At 36.8% G+C, this 23,091-nt stretch overlaps 3 protein-coding genes across 3 annotated transcripts; all 3 read right to left on the reverse strand.

Annotated features, from left to right (window-relative positions):
* Positions 1-921: 921 nt before the first annotated feature.
* On the reverse strand, positions 922-5,440 carry LOC125475264 (putative receptor-like protein kinase At3g47110). Its single transcript, XM_048579906.1, has 5 exons — positions 4,430-5,440; positions 4,193-4,264; positions 3,544-3,903; positions 1,465-3,447; positions 922-1,368 (listed from the first exon to the last, which is right to left on the reverse strand). Exons 1-5 carry the CDS (start codon positions 5,076-5,078, stop codon positions 998-1,000), a joined length of 3,435 nt encoding a protein of 1,144 aa, XP_048435863.1. The 5' UTR covers positions 5,079-5,440; the 3' UTR covers positions 922-997.
* A 2,033-nt stretch (positions 5,441-7,473) lies between these two features.
* Positions 7,474-12,037, reverse strand: LOC125475317 (putative receptor-like protein kinase At3g47110). Its single transcript, XM_048580032.1, has 2 exons — positions 11,907-12,037; positions 7,474-7,906 (listed from the first exon to the last, which is right to left on the reverse strand). Exons 1-2 carry the CDS (start codon positions 12,035-12,037, stop codon positions 7,474-7,476), a joined length of 564 nt encoding a protein of 187 aa, XP_048435989.1.
* A 2,510-nt stretch (positions 12,038-14,547) lies between these two features.
* Positions 14,548-18,745, reverse strand: LOC103953414 (putative receptor-like protein kinase At3g47110). Its single transcript, XM_048579907.1, has 5 exons — positions 18,077-18,745; positions 17,822-17,893; positions 17,170-17,529; positions 15,091-17,073; positions 14,548-14,994 (listed from the first exon to the last, which is right to left on the reverse strand). Exons 1-5 carry the CDS (start codon positions 18,723-18,725, stop codon positions 14,624-14,626), a joined length of 3,435 nt encoding a protein of 1,144 aa, XP_048435864.1. The 5' UTR covers positions 18,726-18,745; the 3' UTR covers positions 14,548-14,623.
* Positions 18,746-23,091: the final 4,346 nt, after the last annotated feature.

Consider the following 23,091-nt stretch of genomic DNA (forward strand, 5'->3'; position numbering starts at 1 on the left):
ACATTAAATTACTAGGTAACAGCACACACACATGCAGCAGCACTATCTGCTGTCTTCTGACATCACACATGGGAAAAAGCTTTAACAGTAACCAAGAACGCATGGGAAGACTTCGGACAGCACACATGAGTCAGCAAATGCTTGCTGTGCTGTCTGTACAGCTTGGCCTTCTGTCCTTCTTCCAATACTTGGGTTAACAAGAACAGCTTGAGCTTGACTTCGTCTAACAGATCTGACAGTGGCTTGACTTGTTGTAGGAATGGTACGGAGGTCAGTTGCTCCATCATGCAGATGATATTCTTGCAAAGGCAGCTAACATTATGAAGAAATATCAAGAATAGAAGCAAACTTCTATTCTATTGGCAGCTAAAATTGGTGGTACCAGACGAGAGCAGACCCTGCTGAATTGACAGCTTGAAACTACAACAGTGCTCTTAGAGAAGGTTATGATCATGTTGCTTCAATTTTGTCTCGTCATGGAGTTGCTTTGCATGTTTCGTAAGATTCTAAGTTTTAAGGTTCTGACTGGAATTTTGTTCATTGTCTAACCTGATAATTAGGGTTGCTTACACATTCGCTTGATTTCAAATGTATCTATTCTAGTAAGTTCACGTACTAAATATTTTATTGCAGCAGCTTAGAAATGATGGATAGTGATAACCCGGCATCCTATCTTTGCAGTCCAGAAGGATTACTCCAACATGTACAGTGCAGAAGGATTACTCCAATAGTTACGGGGCCTGTTAATTAATAACGCTTCCTTAGCTTGTTGCTTTGTTTGTACTTTTTTTGAAATTACTTCAGAAATTTTATCTGTATAATTCAAGCTTTTACGTTAGGTAAGACTAACCCATGTAGTTGTGCTTGTCACAGCAGGTCATGCAGGGTCTCTAGGTTCAACATGGGCTTGGAACGGGCCTATACGAAAATAATGTAGTCTTTGCAGATCCAAAAAACAATAAGAAAATGGATCCAAAAATATAGAGAACGAAAAGAACTAAGAGTTCACTCCTTCACAGTCCTTCAAATACTTAGTCTTGATTTTGGTGAGTGTGATTGCAACATCTTTCATGTTAATCCTCTCTCCCGGCAATGCTGCAGTGCAAGCTAAAGCTAATCTCATAACGGATGATAAGCAATCCCTCCTGCTCAGGAAATCACCATCTTCCTCTGTTCCAAGTATATCGGCATCCAAAACTTCATCTATAGCAGCATTTAGAAATAATGAATCTACAATCCATTGCTTTAAATTCATTTCCCCATCAAACATCTCATCCGTTGGCTTCCTTTTTGTGAATGTCTCCATGAGTACAATACCAAAACTATACACATCGCCACTCGTAGAAATGCTTCCTTCGATCCCAAACTCTGCAAAATTTGTATATGAATTTAGTTATATATGATAAAAAGGAAATTATAACTCCTAATAAGACCAACATATACAAAATTGAAAAAATACATCACCTGGAGCCATATATCCAACTGTGGCTAGGGTCATGGTTTCTGTCAATGAATCTCCACCGCTGATGAGTCTTGCAATGCCAAAATCAGCAACATGTGCAACCATATCATCATCTAGTAGTATATTGCTTGGTTTCACATCACAATGAACGATAGGTATCGAGTAACCATGATGAAGATATTCCAGTGCCAATGCAACATCTTTCATTATGTCCAGCCTCTGCAAGATGTTCATGGAGCAGTTTGGAGAATACAACCACTTTTCGAGGCTTCCATTAGGCATCAATTGAAGTATCAGGGCTTTGAAATCAAGTTCATCGCAGCAACTTATGATTTTAATAAGATTCCGGTGACGGATATTGCTTAACATTTCACATTCCCTATCAAAACTTTTGAATGCCCCTTCTAGCTGTAAATTGAAAACCTTGACGGCAATGTCTATCCCGTATGAAAGTGTTCCTCTGTATACTGAGCCAAAACCCCCCGTGCCTAGTAAGTTACTCTCGTGAAATCCATTTGTTGCCTTTACAAGTTCTAGACGCGAAACTCTTCTCCAAAGAACTTGATGTAGCGAGGCAGTTTCTCTTACAACTTCAACATTCCTTTTCTTGCATAGTATCAAAATCAATACAGCGGTTGCTAGGAGTATTACTGGTATGACCCCCAAGATGATATATTTAGCTTTCCTCCAATTTGGCTTAACTTTTGTTCTATTTTTGCACAGGGGAACATGGAGTCGGGAAGCACCGCAGAGTGCACCGTTGGATACAAATGAATCAGCAGAGAAGTTTCCGAAAGGCCCGCCGGTTGGAATTTCTCCTTGGAGTTTGTTGAAAGACAAATTCAGATGCTTGAGATACGAGAGTGCTTCCAATGACTTTGGGATCACTCCAGATAGATTGTTGTTGGACAAATCCAAGAATTCTAGGCTTAGCAAGGTTTTAAATGAACTGGGAATAGGGCCTTCTAAATAATTGTTTGCCAAGGACAAATTAATCATATTTTGAAGACCACCAATGCTACCGGGAATGTTTCCGGAGAAGTGGTTATTTGATAAATCTATATCCACCACATCTTTCAACTTTCCGATGTCTTCTGAGAGTGGTCCAACTAGAGAATTGGATGACAAGTTTAGGTGCAGTATATACTTGAGTTCCCATAAGGAAGATGGTATTTTTGAAGTTAACAAATTGGATTGTAACGATAGATTTCTTAGAGCTACTGCCAAGGTACCCAAGCATGAAGGAATAGAACCAGAGAGCCGATTACGACCCAAACCTAACACGGCTAAGTTGTTTAGTTGACAGAGTTCATACGGGATATGTCCTTGCAGTTTGTTATCATACAGAAACAAACCTTGGAGATTTTTTAGCCTCTGTATTGATGTTGGAATTGCTCCACTCAACTGATTGATTTCCAGATGTAGTTCTATCAAGCTGCTCAAGTTGGCAATATCAACGGGAATGTTACCCCTGATGTTGGAAATGCTTAAATCAAAATATGTGAGTGGCGTAGAGAGATTCCCACGAAAAGCTGGAATCGTGATGTTTAATGGATTACCTCCCAAGTCTAATGATGTCAAATTTCTAAGATTAAACAAGCAAGAGAGAGTAGAAGCATCAATCGTCAAATGATTCCAGAACAAGTGAAGACGCTCGAGGTTTTTCAAGGAACAGAGTGTGATGGGAATAAACCCGGTAAATGAGTTTATGGCCATGCTTAGGTCCCGGAGCTTGGAAGCATTGGAGAAGTTAGGGAGTGGCCCGGCCGCGAGGTTATTGGCGCCTATAGAAAGGAATTCTAGGTTTGGAACGTTAAGACCTATGTTTGCTGGGAGGCCACCTGAGAGCTGATTCAAAACAAGGGATATTACTCTAATCATGGAGTTATTGAAGAGTTTGGATGGGATGACACCATTGAGATTATTAATACCCAGTCTTAAATCCTCTAATTGCGGAAGATCACCAATCTCATCCGGTATTGTACCTGTCACAATTTCAGCACGTTTGCATTAACTTTGTAACTTCAGTTTAACTAAAAACTAAAAATGAAATAATTGTAAAAGGCCCTCAAATTTATTACCTTCTAAATTATTGTTGGAAAGAAAAATGTTGCTTAAGTGGGTCAAATTGCCAAGACTTTTGGGTATGCTTCCACGGAAATTGTTATCCTCTAATTCGATTACACGAAGCTCTTTGCATTGCCCCAGTTTGGAGGGAATCAGACCGTCAAGCTGGTTTTGATTCAAATAAAATCGTTGAATACTCGAAAGACGCTCACACATATTGTCCGGAAGACTACCACTCATGTTGTTTATAGATAAAGCCAAAGTAGTCAATGAAGATATGTTAAGGACAGGCACAAAGGCAGAGCCTTTTAGGGCATTGTCCTGCACAAACAACTCCTCCAGCTGACGTAAACTGCCTATCTCGTTTGGAAGTTCTATAAAATCAATATGTGCATATTGTTAAAATCATGTATACATATATAGGAGCAGCTTCTTAGTGGGAATCCCGTTGTACTGTAGCAAAAGTGGGATACATTCTAAGGACCATGTACTCACTATATAGGACCTCTTTTTTGCTCTAGAATACAAGGGTCTGACACGGTAAATATATGATAGTCCTCTTATCTCATTTTTTGCTGAAGCTGAACAAGATCCCAGCTAAGAAGGGGCTTGTGTGTGCGTGTGTGTATATATATGTAACAAAACCTAAGCCATACAGTATACCTTCGAACTTGTTGTCGTCAAGGTATATGCCCTTCACCATTGTTAAGTTGCCTATTTCTCTGGGTATGCTCCCTGTTAAATATGTGCATGCATTCCAACAAAAAAGAAGGGAAAAAAAAAAAAAGATGATTGTTATATATCTTATATATAGATATTAAAATGAAACAAAGACGTTAAAATGTAATCATGAAGCAAGCAACATTTATTTATATTCCTATAATGGTGGTACGTACGTACCTGATAGTTGGTTCCCGCTCAAAATAATTATTTTGAGTGCAGATAAGTTGAAGATAGCAACGGGTATGGAACCAGAGAAGCCATTATCGGCCAATGTGAAGGTTTGAAGTTTAGGGAAGGACCCAAACCACGAAGGAATGGTTCCCATAAAGCTATTGTTTTGAAAGTTAATCGCCTTCAACCGGTGCAAACGAGACAGTTCTTGGGGTAGGGGACCATGAAAACTATTATTCTGAAGGCCCAACTCAACAAGAAATGAGAGGTTACCTAGATGCGGAGGAATAATTCCAGCAAGACCCATGTATGAGAGATTTAAGGCCGTGACTCTCTGGTGGCGAGCACCACAGGTAACGCCAATCCAGTTGCAAATGTTGGAATTGGAGGCAGAGGACCAGTTGGCGGTTAAGATGTTTTGAGGGTCACTAGTGATGTGAGCTTTGAAAGCAAGAAGCGTAGACTGATCTGTGCTGAAATTGGTATGAGCTATTGCTAATGCACCTATAGTTACGTAATTAGCCATAATCATCATATAGGTATAACACAAGCAGTGTATCATTGACAACATTCTCGACAGTAGGAAACAACTTCTCTCCTTAATTGTAGTAGTTTTCGTCTTTCGGTTTAAATCCGATTGAAAACTAGAACTCATTACATTCACATAAATAGGGAAACAAGTTGGTGTTACCAAGACTTGTGCACGACTTAGACTTGCCCGGCTTCTACGTCAAGGTGCGGAAACTGAGACTAGTCCAACGAAGACATGTGATTTGGATTTTTTAACATATCAAACACACACCATTAGGCCACGACTTGAAGGTGGCGTGCCAATCCAGTTGCAACTTTAAAGTGAGCAATCAATGGCCGACGACTTCTGTCCATTTTGTGGGCACAGCTGGAGATGCCCAAATGTGGAATTTTAGTCTTCAGTTCACCATCAAAACAAACAACACCATAAATTTCAAGATGTTGTAAAATCGACGGTGTGTGTGCAGTGGAATAAATAAAATAAGACACAAAATTTATGAGATTCCTCTACAGTCAGTGTGACTGGAGTACGTCCTCGGGCAGCAGTGGTGCTTTCATTATAATTTGGAATAATAGGAGTACAAAGATAACTCTATTTATTCTCTCCTCTCCTCTTCCTCTCTTTCTCTTCCCTCATCTCTTTCTCTATGTGCTCTGTCTCAATTGATAGTAGTCGGAGTGCTCTATTTATAGAGTAACTCCGTATTATTACATTTTGAATAATTACACCACACCTTTGACAAATGATCTCCACATATCAATATTCTGCCAAGGTTTTCAATGATGTGGCAATGTTTTCAATGCTATGGCAAGGTCTTCAATACTGTGGGCATTCATTACCCACTATTATTTTCAACACAAGATTGATATTTAATGATGACATACATTCTATAAGTTGTTTTATTTCTTTCCTAATTTTTTGTCAGATTGTTGCTATGTTAATTTTGGCTAGATTGTGAATTTTAATTTTGGGTTGTTTTGTATGACTGTGAAGAGATAGAGAGGTGACCATGAGATAGGGGCATGGATTGTGAACTGGAGAGAGAGAGAGAGAGAGAGAGTTAACGACTGTTTAGTAGAAATTAATTTACAAAATAGTTAATGACCGGATAGTGGACATAACATGATACACTGATCGCATTTGAAAGGACCTTGAAGATAGTTTGCGTACCAAGCAAATAACTATGACCATGGTAAGTAATTTGTGTCATAGCTTCTTTGTTATATTTAATTGTGGATTAAGCATTCTTCTTAAAATAACTATACTTTTGATTGAGCATCCTTCTTTGTTCCAACTTCTTTCTGACCTAATGAGTAACCTATTTGATTGTATTTAACTCTATACATCAATCAACTATAAATTTCTTCGATTTTGACATTTTTTTATTGGTCACTGCTGATAATTTATACAACATGGTTGGGCATCATCACTAACATTGTTGAAAACTAGGTGTTCAGAATATTGTCTTAATCACAAATTATTTTCAATTAACATATGTGTATAAAATGGTAAGGGTTATATTTTAGTGAGTTCAAGAACTTGGGCATGCACTACCTGCAATTAGGGATGCTGATAAGGGATACCTGCTTCTGCAATAAAATCATCATTGACAATTATAAACTGTAAAAATTAATACTGAATTATGTATGATTGAAATTAGTTTTTGTCATGACACATTTTCCCTGGTTGTGATTTGTTGCAGTTCAAAGAAAAAGCTACATTCACTGAACATGAAATTGATGCATTAAGAATAGAGTGGGTTTGAGTATGTTGATGACTTCATCCCAATAGATAAAACATTAGACTAGCTGGTGTGTGAAATTTTAAATTAAGTGAACTTATAGTTTTATTTTAGTAGGAAAGATCTACACATTTTATTAAATGTGTTGAATGTGAGATTATCTTTTGTAGTACTTTAGTAATGGATGAATTACAAATTTATGAATCACTACTGGTTTATTTGAGGTAAGCATCCTGCTTTCTGGATGGATTATGTAGGTCTTGTTTTCAAATTAAAAATACATTACATATGTCATCAAATATATTTTAGGACATGTATTGAACGGTTTATGACACACTTTGTGCGTGGTTGCTAATATTTAATGACGTTGCAAATGGTTTCAATGCTATGGCACATCACGATATCCAGATGTCATGTTTAGTATACCATGATGCTCATTCCTTTGTTATGACACATATTCCAAATCTCAAATTGAAATAAATGACATGCTTCTTTTAATTCAATGACGCTTATTAGGTGTCTCTAGAAGCTATACATGACATTCTGCATATCTCATGTTTAGTTTACCATGACGCTTATTCCTTTGTTTATGACACTTATTTCGCGTCTTAAACGGTAATAGATGGCACAAGTTTTTAATTCAATGACGTTTGTTAGGCGTTCTTAAAAGTAATACATGACACTCTTTCAATGTCATAAAAAATATCTTTAATGAAACCCCAAAGATGACGCTAAACCCTTGTGTCATTAAACTTTTAACATGACCCATAAAATGCGTCATATATGTAAAAAATTGTAGGAGTGCAATTTGAAGGATTCAAGTTTAGCGAAGGACCCAAACCACGAAGGAATGGTTCCCATAAAGTTGTTGTTTCCAAAGTTAATCTTCTTCAACCGGCGCAAACGAGACAATTCTTGGGGTAGGGGACCATGAAAACTATTATTCTTAAGGTCCAACTCAATGAGAAATGAGAGGTTGCCTAGATGAGGAGGAATAACCCCGGCAAGACCCATGAACGAGAGATTTAAGGCCATGACTCTGTGGTGGCGAGCACCACAAGTAACGCCAACCCAGTTGCAAATGTCGGAATTGGAGGGAGAGGACCAGTTGGCGGTCAAGATGTTTTGAGGGTCACTAGTGATGTGAGCTTTGAGCGCAAGAAGAGCAGACTGATCTACACTAAAATTGGTATGAGCTATTGCTAATGCACTTGCAGTAAAGTAATTACCATAATCATCATATTCATATAAAACAAGCAATGTATCCTCGACAACATTCTCGACAGTAGGAAACGACTTCTCTCCATACGCAGTATATATATACTCTCCTTAATTGTAGTAGTTTTCGTCTTTTGGTCTTAATTCGATAGAAAACTTGGAACTCATTACATTCACATAAATAGGGAAACAAGTTGGTCTTACCAAGACTTGTGCACGACTTAGATTTGCCCGGCTTCTACGTCGAAGTGACGAGATTTGGACTATTTGAACGAAGACTTGTAATTTGGAATTTTTACATATAAAATACACCATTCATTTTTTGCTTATTGCTCAGCTATAGAGGCAAAATGAGATCAAAATCATAAACTATAAGGGCAAAATAAGATTAAAATCAAATTTAAGTAGGTACAGCTAAAAATAAGCCTTCATTTTTTGCTGATAGCTTAGCTAGGTGAGGGAGAATGGTGATTGCAGTGAGACCGATGTAAGTGAGACTCAAGGGCATGACTAAAAGGTGGCGTACACCGTAAGTAACACCAACCCAGTTGCAACATGGAAGTGAGCAATCAGCGGTAAGGATGTCATCTTCATTGACCTTTACTTTTGGTGAAACATCATGATGAGCAATCATCTTCATTGAAATTTAACAATTTTGGTAATTTGTGCTGCACAGCTGGAGTTGCCCAAATGTGGAATTGTAGTCTTCAGTTCACACTAGATCAAAACAAACAACATAGAATTGTGATCTCTACAATGCATTAAAAAAAGTAAGTTAAAATTTCTTGTTTTCTTGATAATTAAGAATTTGTTTGATAACTTTATTTTTATTTTTATGTACTCATTTTTTTGAAAACTAAAACTTTTATTTTGTACTACTTTTAATGTCTTTTTTTTTAAAGGAAATTGAAAAATAAAGGCTAAACTTTGAAAACTCAAGAAAGCAGTTACCAAAGAAGTTTACAATTTTCAATTTTAATAAAAAGTGGAAAAAAATGAAAAATGAAAAAGAAATGGATATTAGATAGCCTGTAATTAAATAGTCACTGAAATTGAGTGTCTCAAATCAATATGAGGCTTCCGTCATAATATTTTTCCATTTCAATCAAACCAAGCACGAACAACGAACCAGAAAGCTACAAGCTTGAAGCTTGAATCCCAATTTATTCATTTACTTCTTCTTCTTTTTTTCTTCTTTTTTTATTTTAAAAATTTTAATTATATAAAACTAAAAATTGTTTTCTATTATTTAAATATTTAAGACCCTGACTTTGTGGTGGCGAGCACCACAGCTAAAGCCAATCCAGTTGCAAATGTTGGAATTGGAGGCAGACGACCAGTTGGCGGTCAAGATGTTTGAAGGTCACTAGTGATATGAGCTTTGAGAGCAAGAAGCGCTGGCTGATCTGTGCTGAAAATGGTATGAGCTATTCCTAATGCACACACTTAAGTAATTAGCCATAATCATCATATTGATACAACACAAGTAATTTATCATCAACAACATTCTCAGCAGTAGGAAACGACTTGTCTCCATACGTAGTATATATATGCTCTCCTTAATTGTAGTAGTTTTCGTCTTTTGGTTTTAATTCGATAGAAAACTTGAACTCATTACAATCACATAAAAAGGGAAACAAGTTGGTCTTACCAAGACTTGTGTACGACTTCGACTTGCCCAGCTTCCACGTCGAAGTGACGAAACTTAGACTAGTCGAACGAAGACTTGTAATTTGGAATTTTTACATATAAAAACGCCAATCATTTTTTTTCTTATTGTTCAGCTATAGAGGCAAAATGAAATCAAAATCGTAAGCAATAAGGGCAAAATGAGATCAAAATCAAATTTAAGGAGGTGCGGCTAAAAATAAGCCTTCATTTTGTGCTGATAGCTTAGGTAGGTGAGGGAGAACGGTGATTGCAGTGAGACCGATGTAAGTGAGATTCAAGGGCATGACAAGAAGGTGGCGTACACCGTAAGTAACACCAACCCAGTTGCAACTTGGAAGGGAGCAATAAGCGGTAAGGATGTCATCTTCATTCACCTTTATTTTTGGTGAAACATCATCATTGAAATTTAACAATATTGGTAGTTTGTGCTGCACAGCTGGAGATGCCCAAATGTGGAATTGTAGTCTTCAGTTCACACTCGATCAAAACAAACAACAGAGAATTGTGATCTTCACTTAAAAAGCTTATTACAATTTCTTATTTTCTTTGTAATTAAGGAGTCTTTTGATAAATCATTTCGTTTTTAGTTTTTTTCTTTCGGCTTTTATTTTTTTTGAAAACTGAAACTTTTTTTCTAATTACTTTCAGTTTCCTAAAAAATGAAAACTGAAAACTAAAGGCTAAATTTTGAAAACTCAAGAAAGTAGTTACCAAAGAAGTTTACAATTTTCTTTAATAAATGAAAACTGAAAATAAAATTATTAGCAAACGGCGTGTAAATTTGTATAAACATGGTAGTCACTAGAACTATGGTCAAATGACATTCCTCTCTATTTGTAGATAAGAGGCTTTAAGTTCAACTCCCTTGATGACAAACTTAATACGTAATTATTATCAGTGGTGAAGCGACATAGGAGCAAGGAGGGGCGGCCGCCCCTCCTCTCGCCAGAAAAGAAACCCATGAGCGAGTAGCCGCCCCTCTAGTCCATCGGAAAGGCTGCAGGTGAGTGTTATTTTTTCTTCTGCTGCTGCGCGTGGTGGCTCTTTTTTCTGAAATGTTCAAGCCCAAAACGAAAGGAAGACACGGCGTCATTTGATTTAATGAAAAAAAAACTATATAATACAATATGGGGACCACCCCATTAACCCCAGCGTGGTTTTTTCAATGAAAAAATGTATAATACAATATGGGGACCACTCGGCCCCATTAATCCTTCATTCTCCCAGTTCCAAATGGAGTAGGATTTTCTCCGCACCTATTATCTTCCATTTACATCCCCTCCTCTCATATATTTCTTTTTGTCTTAGTCTCTATATAAAAAAATCTAAAACAAGATGTAGATGTAGATGTGGCGTAATCGCAATCGTTTAAATAGGATGGGATGGAAGAGGAAAGAGATTAGAATGAGAGAGAATAATACTCGGTCCCAAATTCCCAATCCCCTCACCCAAATCTGTTATTTTGGCCAGATTACCCCCTTCCTTTCCAACCTTCAAGCCAAGCCTTAGCCAGCGGCTTCCAGTTCAAACCAAGAAGCTGCTCAGCCGGATTTTAAAGCCAATTTTTAAGTTAAATTTTTAGTTTTTTTTTTAATTTAAATTCCTAATTGATAATTTAATATTAAATTGTGTTTAATTGATATGGAATTATAGCTCATGGTATTAATTATTAATTATTGATATCAATTATAATCATGAATGAAATGGTTTATTATTGATGAATTGAATTAATGATTATTGAATAGCTTATATGATTATAAATAATTTATGTGATTATTGATATTGATTAATTAAATTGTTAGTTTAATTAGTTATTAGTCATATAGTAGAGTATACTATAATATTAAGAGTCTAAGATTATTATTATTATTATTATTCAGTATACAGTTACGTAATGGAAGATTATTATTATTATTTTTTCATTATACAGTTACATAATGGAACAAAACTATAAGAAACAGTGTTATAAATATTCTAAAACACCACTGCACAGCAAAATGGAAATCCATTGTTGACTGGTAGCTTGGTTTTTTACATTGAAAGAGATGTTTTTGCTTTTATTAATAATGAACTTATCATGCCACATTTTTATGATTTGAAACCTCGCCTGCAGAATTGTAACTATATTTCTTTGTATTGATACATTATAAATGACATTAATATTGTCTAACATGTAAAAGGATTTGGTTGCATATTTTTTTTTTTTTATTAACGCTTTTAAATTTTTCTCCTCCCCTCACTTATTCTGGCTTCGCCACTGATTATTATGGCAATGAACGTACACACACGTTCGAACCAGATTCTCATGTTCTGAAACATACTTGTCAACCTCGGGACCAACCTCGACATTGTTTTCCTGCATGCGCCTCTTGTTCCCAACCAAAACCATTTTGTCACCAAAACTTCCACTAACGCTACCTCCTGTGTGCACCCCAAAGTCCTTGGTCTCCATCGCACGTTTAGTTGATCCAAACTTTTATACTAGTTGGAGAAGAGTCCCTGTTTTATCAAAAACAACTGTTTTCACCTGCAAGGATCAAACACGTCCGTAAATGTCCATAACCATTTGTTCAACTTTTAATTTTGGAACGAAAGAAGAAACCAAAAAGAACGAAACAATTATTAGCCTTGTTATAAAAGGGAGTTGTCATCTACAAGAAATGGGTATTTAAAACTTGGCTCGTATGGCTTGGTGACATGGACAAGGTGCATACAGGCATCAATCGTCCAGAACCAAAGGGTCATGTGGAAGTTGTCATCAGTGGGACAGATTCTAACTGTGAAATAATAGTTGCATGTTCAATCCCAATATATGCAGAAAGAACATCATCCATACCCAATGACATAGATTGCATTTAGTTTTATGTCAAGAGCCTAAACGTTGACAGAAGGGAGGCAGAGCGTTTTACTGGTCAGAAATGAAGTGCATAACTTGTTATAATACGGAACATCAACATAATCTATGTTGGTAGCATAGGTGATAATATGAAATGACCAGACCAATATTACGAGGAGAGCAACTTTGTAACTGAGGAAAGACAAGGAAAAAAACTACAGTTGCATCCTCAAGACAAATATAGATAGTATCTAATCAGTAATTGTTTTTCACTAATACCAAAACAAACAGGTTTTCTACATCCTCGGAAGAAAAAGTAAGTAGGAACAAGTATAATGAAGCAACTAAAAACACCAGCAAAAACAACATGAAAATAAAATGCATGAAAACCAGATTCTAAATTAAAAAAGAAATTTGTTTCCAAGGATAAGGTGGTCTTACCTTATAAGCCTTTTCGAGTACATTTCCACCCTTGATAAGAACACTTGCAAAGCACCGTTCTCTGTTGCAACCATTATTGCTGTAGGAGTTGCTAGTCCCAAGGCGCAAGGGCAAGCAACCGCTGACGCTAAGATGCCGAACTGTAATGCCAGCTCAAATTTATCCATGCCTTTTGGCATCCAGTTTTCGAGGAAAAGACCAAATTCTCCAGGGATGAACCATCCAAGCCATGTCAAAGATGCTACAATGACAACTTGATGTAAGAAAAAGTAATCGATTATGCGATTGAAAAATTGTCATAGAACGCGGTGTACTTTGCCTCCAGCTACCATTTACCCAATTTGTCAGGCAACAAAATTCAACTTTAAAACAAAATATGATTTTTGGGAAAGAAAAAGCTCGAAAGTTATTGGATAAAAAGCTCAAAAGCGGAAAACTAAGCAAAAGAATAGGAAAGAAGCCAAAGATATATAAAGGAAATGAAATGACGAGAAACCTCAAATGACGAAAAGAAGAAAAGCAACCCCTAGAATATAGTCTGTTGATCTTTTAAATCAAGAATGGCATTTTCATTAAGAAAAAGATCTCCTGCTGACAGTCAGATGCAGCTAAGTGCATTGAATACTTGTCCATATCCAATTTTCAGTTTTAGTTTGCTTTTGGTGAAAGTATGACGGGAAAAAACACAAAAAACTTCACCCGCTAAAAAAAGGTACTCATTAATTTATCTTATAGGAAGCAGGAATGCGAAATAGAAAGTTTGATGATTAAACAAAAAAACTCACTGTTGGAATAAACAGCTTTGACTCTGGTCAGCTAGTTTCTGAACAAGTGCTCTGGCAAGCTGCGGAGCTTCAACAAGTTGAACTATTTGGGACAGTGCAGTCTCCGAACCAACATACTATGTGCTGGTTAGTAAATTAGGGACAATTATGGAGTATAAGTGGAAAATTAAACTATGGACAATTAAGAAACTGCACTAAATTCCCTATCATGCAATACATGGCTTGACTCGTTGTATGAATGGTACAGTGGTAGGTCGCTCCATCATGCAGATGATATTCTTGCAAAGGCAGTTAACAGTCTGAAGAAATATCAAGAATAGAAGCAAACTTCTATTCTATTGGCAGCTAAAATTGGTGGTACCAGACGAGAGCAGACCCTGCTGAATTGACAGCTTGAAACTACAACAGTGCTCTTAGAGAAGGTTATGATCATGTTGCTTCAATTTTGTCTCGTCATGGAGTTGCTTTGCATGTTTCGTAAGATTCTAAGTTTTAAGGTTCTGACTGGAATTTTGTTCATTGTCTAACCTGATAATTAGGGTTGCTTACACATTCGCTTGATTTCAAATGTATCTATTCTAGTAAGTTCACGTACTAAATATTTTATTGCAGCAGCTTAGAAATGATGGATAGTGATAACCCGGCATCCTATCTTTGCAGTCCAGAAGGATTACTCCAACATGTACAGTGCAGAAGGATTACTCCAATAGTTACGGGGCCTGTTAATTAATAACGCTTCCTTAGCTTGTTGCTTTGTTTGTACTTTTTTTGAAATTACTTCAGAAATTTTATCTGTATAATTCAAGCTTTTACGTTAGGTAAGACTAACCCATGTAGTTGTGCTTGTCACAGCAGGTCATGCAGGGTCTCTAGGTTCAACATGGGCTTGGAACGGGCCTATACGAAAATAATGTAGTCTTTGCAGATCCAAAAAACAATAAGAAAATGGATCCAAAAATATAGAGAACGAAAAGAACTAAGAGTTCACTCCTTCACAGTCCTTCAAATACTTAGTCTTGATTTTGGTGAGTGTGATTGCAACATCTTTCATGTTAATCCTCTCTCCCGGCAATGCTGCAGTGCAAGCTAAAGCTAATCTCATAACGGATGATAAGCAATCCCTCCTGCTCAGGAAATCACCATCTTCCTCTGTTCCAAGTATATCGGCATCCAAAACTTCATCTATAGCAGCATTTAGAAATAATGAATCTACAATCCATTGCTTTAAATTCATTTCCCCATCAAACATCTCATCCGTTGGCTTCCTTTTTGTGAATGTCTCCATGAGTACAATACCAAAACTATACACATCTCCACTCGTAGAAATGCTTCCTTCGATCCCAAACTCTGCAAAATTTGTATATGAATTTAGTTATATATGATAAAAAGGAAATTATAACTCCTAATAAGACCAACATATACAAAATTGAAAAAATACATCACCTGGAGCCATATATCCAACTGTGGCTAGGGTCATGGTTTCTGTCAATGAATCTCCACCGCTGATGAGTCTTGCAATGCCAAAATCAGCAACATGTGCAACCATATCATCATCTAGTAGTATATTGCTTGGTTTCACATCACAATGAACGATAGGTATCGAGTAACCATGATGAAGATATTCCAGTGCCAATGCAACATCTTTCATTATGTCCAGCCTCTGCAAGATGTTCATGGAGCAGTTTGGAGAATACAACCACTTTTCGAGGCTTCCATTAGGCATCAATTGAAGTATCAGGGCTTTGAAATCAAGTTCATCGCAGCAACTTATGATTTTAATAAGATTCCGGTGACGGATATTGCTTAACATTTCACATTCCCTATCAAAACTTTTGAATGCCCCTTCTAGCTGTAAATTGAAAACCTTGACGGCAATGTCTATCCCGTATGAAAGTGTTCCTCTGTATACTGAGCCAAAACCCCCCGTGCCTAGTAAGTTACTCTCGTGAAATCCATTCGTCGCCTTTACAAGTTCTAGGCGCGAAACTCTTCTCCAAAGAACTTGATGTAGCAAGGCAGTTTCTCTTACAACTTCGACATTCCTTTTCTTGCATAGTATCAAAATCAATACAGTGGTTGCTAGGAGTATTACTGGTATGACCCCCAAGATGATATATTTAGCTTTCCTCCAATTTGGCTTAACTTTTGTTCTATTTTTGCACAGGGGAACATGGAGTCGGGAAGCACCGCAGAGTGCACCGTTGGATACAAATGAATCAGCAGAGAAGTTTCCGAAAGGCCCGCCGGTTGGAATTTCTCCTTGGAGTTTGTTGAAAGACAAATTCAGATGCTTGAGATACGAGAGTGCTTCCAATGACTTTGGGATCACTCCAGATAGATTGTTGTTGGACAAATCCAAGAATTCTAGGCTTAGCAAGGTTTTAAATGAACTGGGAATAGGGCCTTCTAAATAATTGTTTGCCAAGGACAAATTAATCATATTTTGAAGACCACCAATGCTACCGGGAATGTTTCCGGAGAAGTGGTTATTTGATAAATCTATATCCACCACATCTTTCAACTTTCCGATGTCTTCTGAGAGTGGTCCAACTAGAGAATTGGATGACAAGTTTAGGTGCAGTATATACTTGAGTTCCCATAAGGAAGATGGTATTTTTGAAGTTAACAAATTGGAGTGTAACGATAGATTTCTTAGAGCTACTGCCAAGGTACCCAAGCAGGAAGGAATAGAACCAGAGAGCCGATTAGGACCCAAACCTAACACGGCTAGGTTGTTTAGTTGACAGAGTTCATACGGGATATGTCCTTGCAGTTTGTTATCATACAGAAACAAACCTTGGAGATTTTTTAGCCTCTGTATTGATGTTGGAATTGCTCCACTCAACTGATTGATTTCCAGATGTAGTTCTATCAAGCTGCTCAAGTTGGCAATATCAACGGGAATGTTACCCCTGATGTTGGAAATGCTTAAATCAAAATATGTGAGTGGCGTAGAGAGATTCCCACGAAAAGTTGGAATCGTGATGTTTAATGGATTACCTCCCAAGTCTAATGCTGTCAAATTTCTAAGATTAAACAAGCAAGAGAGAGTAGAAGCATCAATCGTCAAATGATTCCAGAACAAGAAAAGACGCTCAAGGTTTTTCAAGGAACAGAGTGTGATGGGAATAAACCCGGTAAATGAGTTCGTGTCCATGTCTAGGTCCCTGAGCTTGGAAGCATTGGAGAAGTTAGGGAGTGGCCCGGCCACGAGGTTATTGGTGCCTATAGAAAAGAATTCTAGGTTTGGAACGTTAAGACCTATGTTTGCTGGGAGGCCACTTGAGAGCTGATTCAAAGCAAGGGATATTACTCTAATCATGGAGTTATTGAAGAGTTTGGATGGGATGACACCATTGAGATTATTAATACCCAGTCTTAAAACCTCTAATTGTGGAAGATCACCAATCTCATCCGGTATTGTACCTGTCACAATTTCAGCACGTTTGCATTAACTTTGTAACTTCAGTTTAACTAAAAACTAAAAATGAAATAATTGTAAAAGGCCCTCAAATTTATTACCTTCTAAATTATTTTCGGAAAGAAAAATCTTGCTTAAGTAGGTCAAATTGCCAAGACTTTTGGGTATGCTTCCACGGAAATTGTTATACTCTAATTCGATTACACGAAGCTCTTTGCATTGCCCCAGTTTGGAGGGAATCAAACCGTCAAGCTGGTTTTGATTCAAATAAAATCGTTGAATACTCGAAAGACGCTCACACATATTGTCCGGAAGACTACCACTCATGTTGTTTATAGATAGAGCCAAAGTAGTCAAAGAAGATATGTTAAGGACCGGCATAAAAGCAGAGCCTTTTAGGGCATTGTCTTGCACAAACAACTCCTCCAGCTGACGTAAACTGCCTATCTCGTTCGGAAGTTCTATAAAATCAATATGTGCATATTGTTAAAATCATGTATACATGTATAAGAGCAGCTTCTTAGTGGGAATCCCATTGTACTGTAGCAAAAGTGGGATAGATTCTAAGGACTATGTACTCACTATATAGGGCCTCTTTTTTGCTCTAGAATACAAGGGTCTTACACGGTAAATATATGATAGTCCTCTCATCTCATTTTTTTGCTGAAGTTGAACAAGATCCCAGCTAAGAAGGGGCTTGTGTGTGCGTGTGTGTATATATATATGTAACAAAACCTAAGCCATACAGTATACCTTCGAACTTGTTGTTGTCCAGGTATATGCCCTTCACCATTGTTAAGTTGCCTATTTCTCTGGGTATGCTACCTGTTAAATATGTGCATGCATTCCAACGAAAAAGAAGGAAAAAAAAAAAAAAAAAAGAGAAGATTGTTACCCTAGATCTTATATATAGATATTAAAATGAAAAGAAGACGTTAAAATGTAATCATGAAGCAAGCAACATTTATTTATATTCCTAGGTGGTTGGTAATGGTGGTACGTACGTACCTGATAGTTGGTTCCCGCTCAAAATAATTATTTTGAGTGCAGATAAGTTGAAGATGGCAACGGGTATGGAACCAGAGAAGCCATTATCGGCCAATGTGAAGGTTTGAAGTTTAGGGAGGGACCCAAACCACGGAGGAATGGTTCCCATAAAGCTATTGTTTTGAAAGTTAATCGCCTTCAACCGGTGCAAACGAGACAGTTCTTGGGGTAGGGGACCATGAAAACTATTATTCTGAAGGCCCAACTCAACAAGAAATGAGAGGTTACCTAGATGCGGAGGAATAATTCCAGCAAGACCCATGTACGAGAGATTTAAGGCCGTGACTCTGTGGTGGCGAGCACCACAGGTAACGCCAATCCAGTTGCAAATGTTGGAATTGGAGGCAGAGGACCAGTTGGCCGTTAAGATGTTTTGAGGGTCACTAGTGATGTGAGCTTTGAAAGCAAGAAGCGTAGACTGATCTGTGCTGAAATTGGTATGAGCTATTGCTAATGCACCTATAGTTAAGTAATTAGCCATAATCATCATATAGGTATAACACAAGCAGTGTATCATTGACAACATTCTCGACAGTAGGAAACAACTTCTCTCCTTAATTGTAGTAGTTTTCGTCTTTTGGTTTAAATCCGATTGAAAACTAGAACTCATTACATTCACATAAATAGGGAAACAAGTTGGTGTTACCAAGACTTGTGCACGACTTGGACTTGCCCGTCTTCTACGTCAACGTGCGGAAACTGAGACTAGTCCAACGAAGACATGTGATTTGGATTTTTTAACATATCAAACACACACCATTAGTCCACGACTTGAAGGTGGCGTGCCAACCCAGTTACAACTTTCAAGTGAGCAATCAATGGCCGACGACTTCTGTCCATTTTGTGGGCACAGCTGGAGATGCCCAAATGTGGAATTTTAGTCTTCAGTTCACCATCACAACAAACAACACCATAAATTTCAAGATGTTGTAAAATCGACGGTGTGTGTGCAGTGGAATAAATAAAATAAGACACAAAATTTACGAGGTTCCTCTACAGTCAGTGTGACTGGAGTACGTCCTCGGGCAGCAGTGGTGCTTTCATTATAATTTGGAATAATAGGAGTACAAAGATAACTCTATTTATTCTCTCCTCTCCTCTTCCTCTCTTTCTCTTCCCTCATCTCTTTCTCTATGTGCTCTGTCTCAATTGATAGTAGTCGGAGTGCTCTATTTATAGAGCAACTTCGTATTATTACATTTTGAATAATTACACCACACCTTTGACAAATGATCTCCACATATCAATATTCTGTCAAGATTTTCAATGCTGTGGCAATGTTTTCAATGCTATGGCAAGGTCTTCAATACTGTGGGCATTCATTACCCACTATTATTTTCAACACAAGATTGATATTTAATGATGACATACATTTTGATTCAAATGAAAATGCAAATACACCATTCACTTAAATACATTTTGATTCTATCAGCTTTTCCTAGTGCTAGTTTGATATTGATGTGCTTTGAAAAAAAAATTGCTTCTGCTGTGCTGTGAAAATAAGCTCATTTTTACTGTTTCATATTTTCAGCTTTTATTCATCCAAAACTATGAAAATAAGCTGTTTTTAAATTAGATCGAAAACTAGAACTCATTACATTCACATAAATAAGGAAACAAAGTTCTGTCCATTTTGTGGGCACAGCTGGAGATGCCCAAATGTGGAATTTTAGTCTTCAGTTCACCATCAAAACAAGCAACACCATAAATTTCAAGATTGATATTTACTGATGACATACATTTTGATTCAAATGTAAATGCAAATGTGACCAAACACATGATAGTTACATTCTTCCGGATGAAATGTTTTCGACGACATTTACATATAATCAAGCTCTAGTTGAACACTCTTCGGATTCGAAAATCATCTAAACTTGGCTAATTAGTTTTTCTGAACAGAACAAAGCAAAGATGATACGCAAACGGTCCAAGAATTACGGTCTTATGCTTCTAAATTATTAATCACGACCGCATGTACAAGTATAATCCATTCAAATTTCTAAGATTAAACAAGCAGGATAGAGTGCTTTCAGCTTGTGGAGTAGAAGCATCAATCGTCAAATTGTTCGAGGCCAAGGAAAGATACTCGAGGTTTTCCAAGGAGCAGAGTGTGCTAGGCAGAAACCCGATAACTGAGTTTTCGCTCATTTATAAATCCGTGAGCTTGAAAGCATTGGAGAGGTTAGGGAGTAGTCCGGCCACGAGGTTATTTCTGGCTACACCAAGGTATTCTAGGTTTGGAACGTTAAGACCTATGTTTGCTGGGAGGCCACCTGATAGCTGATTAAAAACAAGCGATATTTCTCTTATCGTGGTGTTATTGAAGAGTTTGAATGGGATAACACCATTGAGATTATTAATCCCCAGTGCCAAATTCTCTAACTGTGGAAGATCATAAATCTCATCCGGTATTGTACTTGTCACAATTTCATCACGTTTGCATTAACTTTGTAACTTCAGTTTAACTAAAAAATAAAAACCAAATGATTGTAAAACGCCCTCAAATTTATTACCTTCTAAATTATTGTCGGAAAGGAAAATCTTGCTTAAGTAGGTCAAATTACCAAGACTTTTGGGTATGCTTCCACGGAAATTGTTAGACTGAAATGTGATTTCACGAAGCTCTTTGCATTGCCACAGTTTGGAGGGAATAGGACCGTCAAACTGGTTTTGACACAAATTAATTAGTTGAACACTCGAAAGATGGTCACATATATTGTCCGGAAGACTGTCACTCATGCCGTTCCTGAATAGAGAGAAAGCATTTAAAGAAGATATGTTGAGGACAAGCACAAAAGCAGAGCCTTTTAGGGCATTGTCTTGCACAAACAACTCCTCCAGTAGACCTAAACTGCCTATCTCGTTTGGAAGTTCTATAAAATCAATCCGTTTATATTGTTAAAATCATGTATACATATATAGGAGCAGCTTTTTAGTGGGAATCCCATTGTACCATAGCAAAAGTGGGATACATTCTAAGGACCATGTACTCACTCTATATAGGATCTCTTTTTAGCTCTAGAATACGAGGGTCTTACAAGGTAAATATACGATCATACGATAGTCCTCTCATCTCATTTTTTGATGAAGTTGAACAAGATCCCAGCCAAGAAGGGGCTTATATATATATATGACAAAACCTAAGTCATACAGTATACCTTCGAACTTGTTGTCGTCAAGGTATATGCCCTTCACCATTGTTAAGTTGCCGATTTCTCTGGGTATGCTACCTGTTAAATATGTGCATGTATGCCGACAAAAAAGAAGGGAAAAAACAAACGAGATGATTGTTATACATTTTATAATATAGATGTTAAAATGTAACAAAGATGTTAAATGTAATGAAGCAAGCAACACTAATTTATATGCCTAGCTGGTTGGTAGTGGTGCTACGTATGTACCTGATAGTTGGTTCCTGCTTAGATAAATTATTTTGAGTGATTTGAAGATAGTTGCTGGTATGAAACCAGAGAAGCCATTACCGTACAACACTACTACAAAATAGGGCTTTTATGACACTTAGTAAAATTTTAATGACATTTTTTTAGTAAAAATGTTATTATAATATTATTATGACACAACTTAAAAAAGAAAAAAAAATCGGAACTAAAAAAAAAATTATTGAAAAAGCTAAAAAAAAAAAAAAAAAGGAAAAAAAATAGACGTGAGTGAAAAATAAACGTGGTGTTTATCATTTTACCCCGTCTCAAATCTCTATTTCCTCAAACCCTAAAAGCTCAGTGCTCTTCTAATTCTTTCAAGTATGCTATCTTATTTCCAATCATATTTATCAATTTGACACACTCTTCATGAAAGGATAAAAACCCAAATCAACATATTGTCAAATTATTCCATCCCATTATCGTCAAACCACCAGCCAGCAATTTTTTTTTTCTTTTAATTTATTTGATTTTTTATCTTGCGATTTGCGGGTGGAAGTGTGTGGTTCTGAAAACGAAGGAATTTGCAGTGATTCCTCTCCTTCTCTCCAGGTGTTCAAAAAATTAATCTTGATTTAAGCTTATGTTTTCTCTTCTAGTGGTTTTTGCCTTTTAAAGGTATGCGCTTTAACTTTTGCAAACCCTAATCTTTGTACATATATTTATTTGAGTATGTGCATATCTATGTATCAACGTATATGCATTTTTGTGGTTGGATTATTAAATTATTATTAGTTAGGTTCTAATGCAGTGCTTGGAAATTTGCATTTACTAGCATCTCCACTTCTAAGTTGTTTTATTTCTTTCCTAATTTTCTGTCAGATTGTTGCTATGTTAATTTTGGCTAGATTGTGAATTTTAATTTTGGGTTGTTTTGTGTGACTGTGAAGAGATAGAGAGGTGATCATGAGATAGGGGCATGGATTGTGAACTGGAGAGAGAGAGAGAGAGAGAGTTAACGACTGTTTAGTAGAAATTAATTTACAAAATAGTTAATGACCGGATAGTGGACATAACATGATCCACTGATCGCATTTGAAAGGACCTTGAAGATAGTTTGCGTACCAAGCAAATAACTATGACCATGATAAGTAATTTCTATCATAGCTTCTTTGTTATATTTAATTGTGGATTAAGCATTCTTCTTAAAATAATTATACTTTTGATTGAGCATCCTTCTTTGTTCCAACTTCTTTCTGACCTAATGAGTAACCTATTTGATTGTATTTAACTCTATACATCAATCAACTATAAGTTTCTTCGACTTTGACATTTTTTTTTTGGTCACTGCTGATAATTTATATATCATGGTTGGGCCTCATCACTAACATTGTTGAAAACTAGGTGTTCAGAATATTGTCTTAATCACTAATTATTTTCAATTAACATATGTGTATAAAATGGTAAGGGTTATATTTTAGTGAGTTCAAGAACTTGGACATGCACTACCTGCAATTAGGGATGCTGATAAGGGATACCTGCTTCTGCAATAAAATCATCATTGACAATTATAAACTGTAAAAATTAATATTGAAT

Source organism: the organism of the source record quoted next, unplaced genomic scaffold, assembly GCF_019419815.1.
Source record: "Pyrus x bretschneideri cultivar Hongxiangsu unplaced genomic scaffold, Pyrus_bretschneideri_v1 Contig14, whole genome shotgun sequence".
NCBI lineage: Eukaryota > Viridiplantae > Streptophyta > Magnoliopsida > Rosales > Rosaceae > Pyrus > Pyrus x bretschneideri.

What these genes read in the sequence shown, in the direction of transcription:
- LOC125475264 (XM_048579906.1), bottom strand. Translation starts at nt 5,078, where the DNA reads ATGAGTTCTAGTTTTCAATCGGATTTAAACCGAAAGACGAAAACTACT. An exon ending in TGACGACAACAAGTTCGAAG is followed by an intron (nt 3,904 to 4,192) that starts GTATACTGTATG and finishes TTGATTTTATAG; the next exon opens with AACTTCCAAACGAGATAGGC. An exon ending in AGTTGGATATATGGCTCCAG is followed by an intron (nt 1,369 to 1,464) that starts GTGATGTATTTT and finishes CAAATTTTGCAG; the next exon opens with AGTTTGGGATCGAAGGAAGC.
- LOC125475317 (XM_048580032.1), bottom strand. Translation starts at nt 12,037, where the DNA reads ATGGAGACCAAGGACTTTGGGGTGCACACAGGAGGTAGCGTTAGTGGA. An exon ending in GTTGGTCCCGAGGTTGACAA is followed by an intron (nt 7,907 to 11,906) that starts GTATGTTTCAGA and finishes CTTTACTGCAAG; the next exon opens with TGCATTAGCAATAGCTCATA.
- LOC103953414 (XM_048579907.1), bottom strand. Translation starts at nt 18,725, where the DNA reads ATGAGTTCTAGTTTTCAATCGGATTTAAACCAAAAGACGAAAACTACT. An exon ending in GGACAACAACAAGTTCGAAG is followed by an intron (nt 17,530 to 17,821) that starts GTATACTGTATG and finishes TTGATTTTATAG; the next exon opens with AACTTCCGAACGAGATAGGC. An exon ending in TTCCGAAAATAATTTAGAAG is followed by an intron (nt 17,074 to 17,169) that starts GTAATAAATTTG and finishes AAATTGTGACAG; the next exon opens with GTACAATACCGGATGAGATT.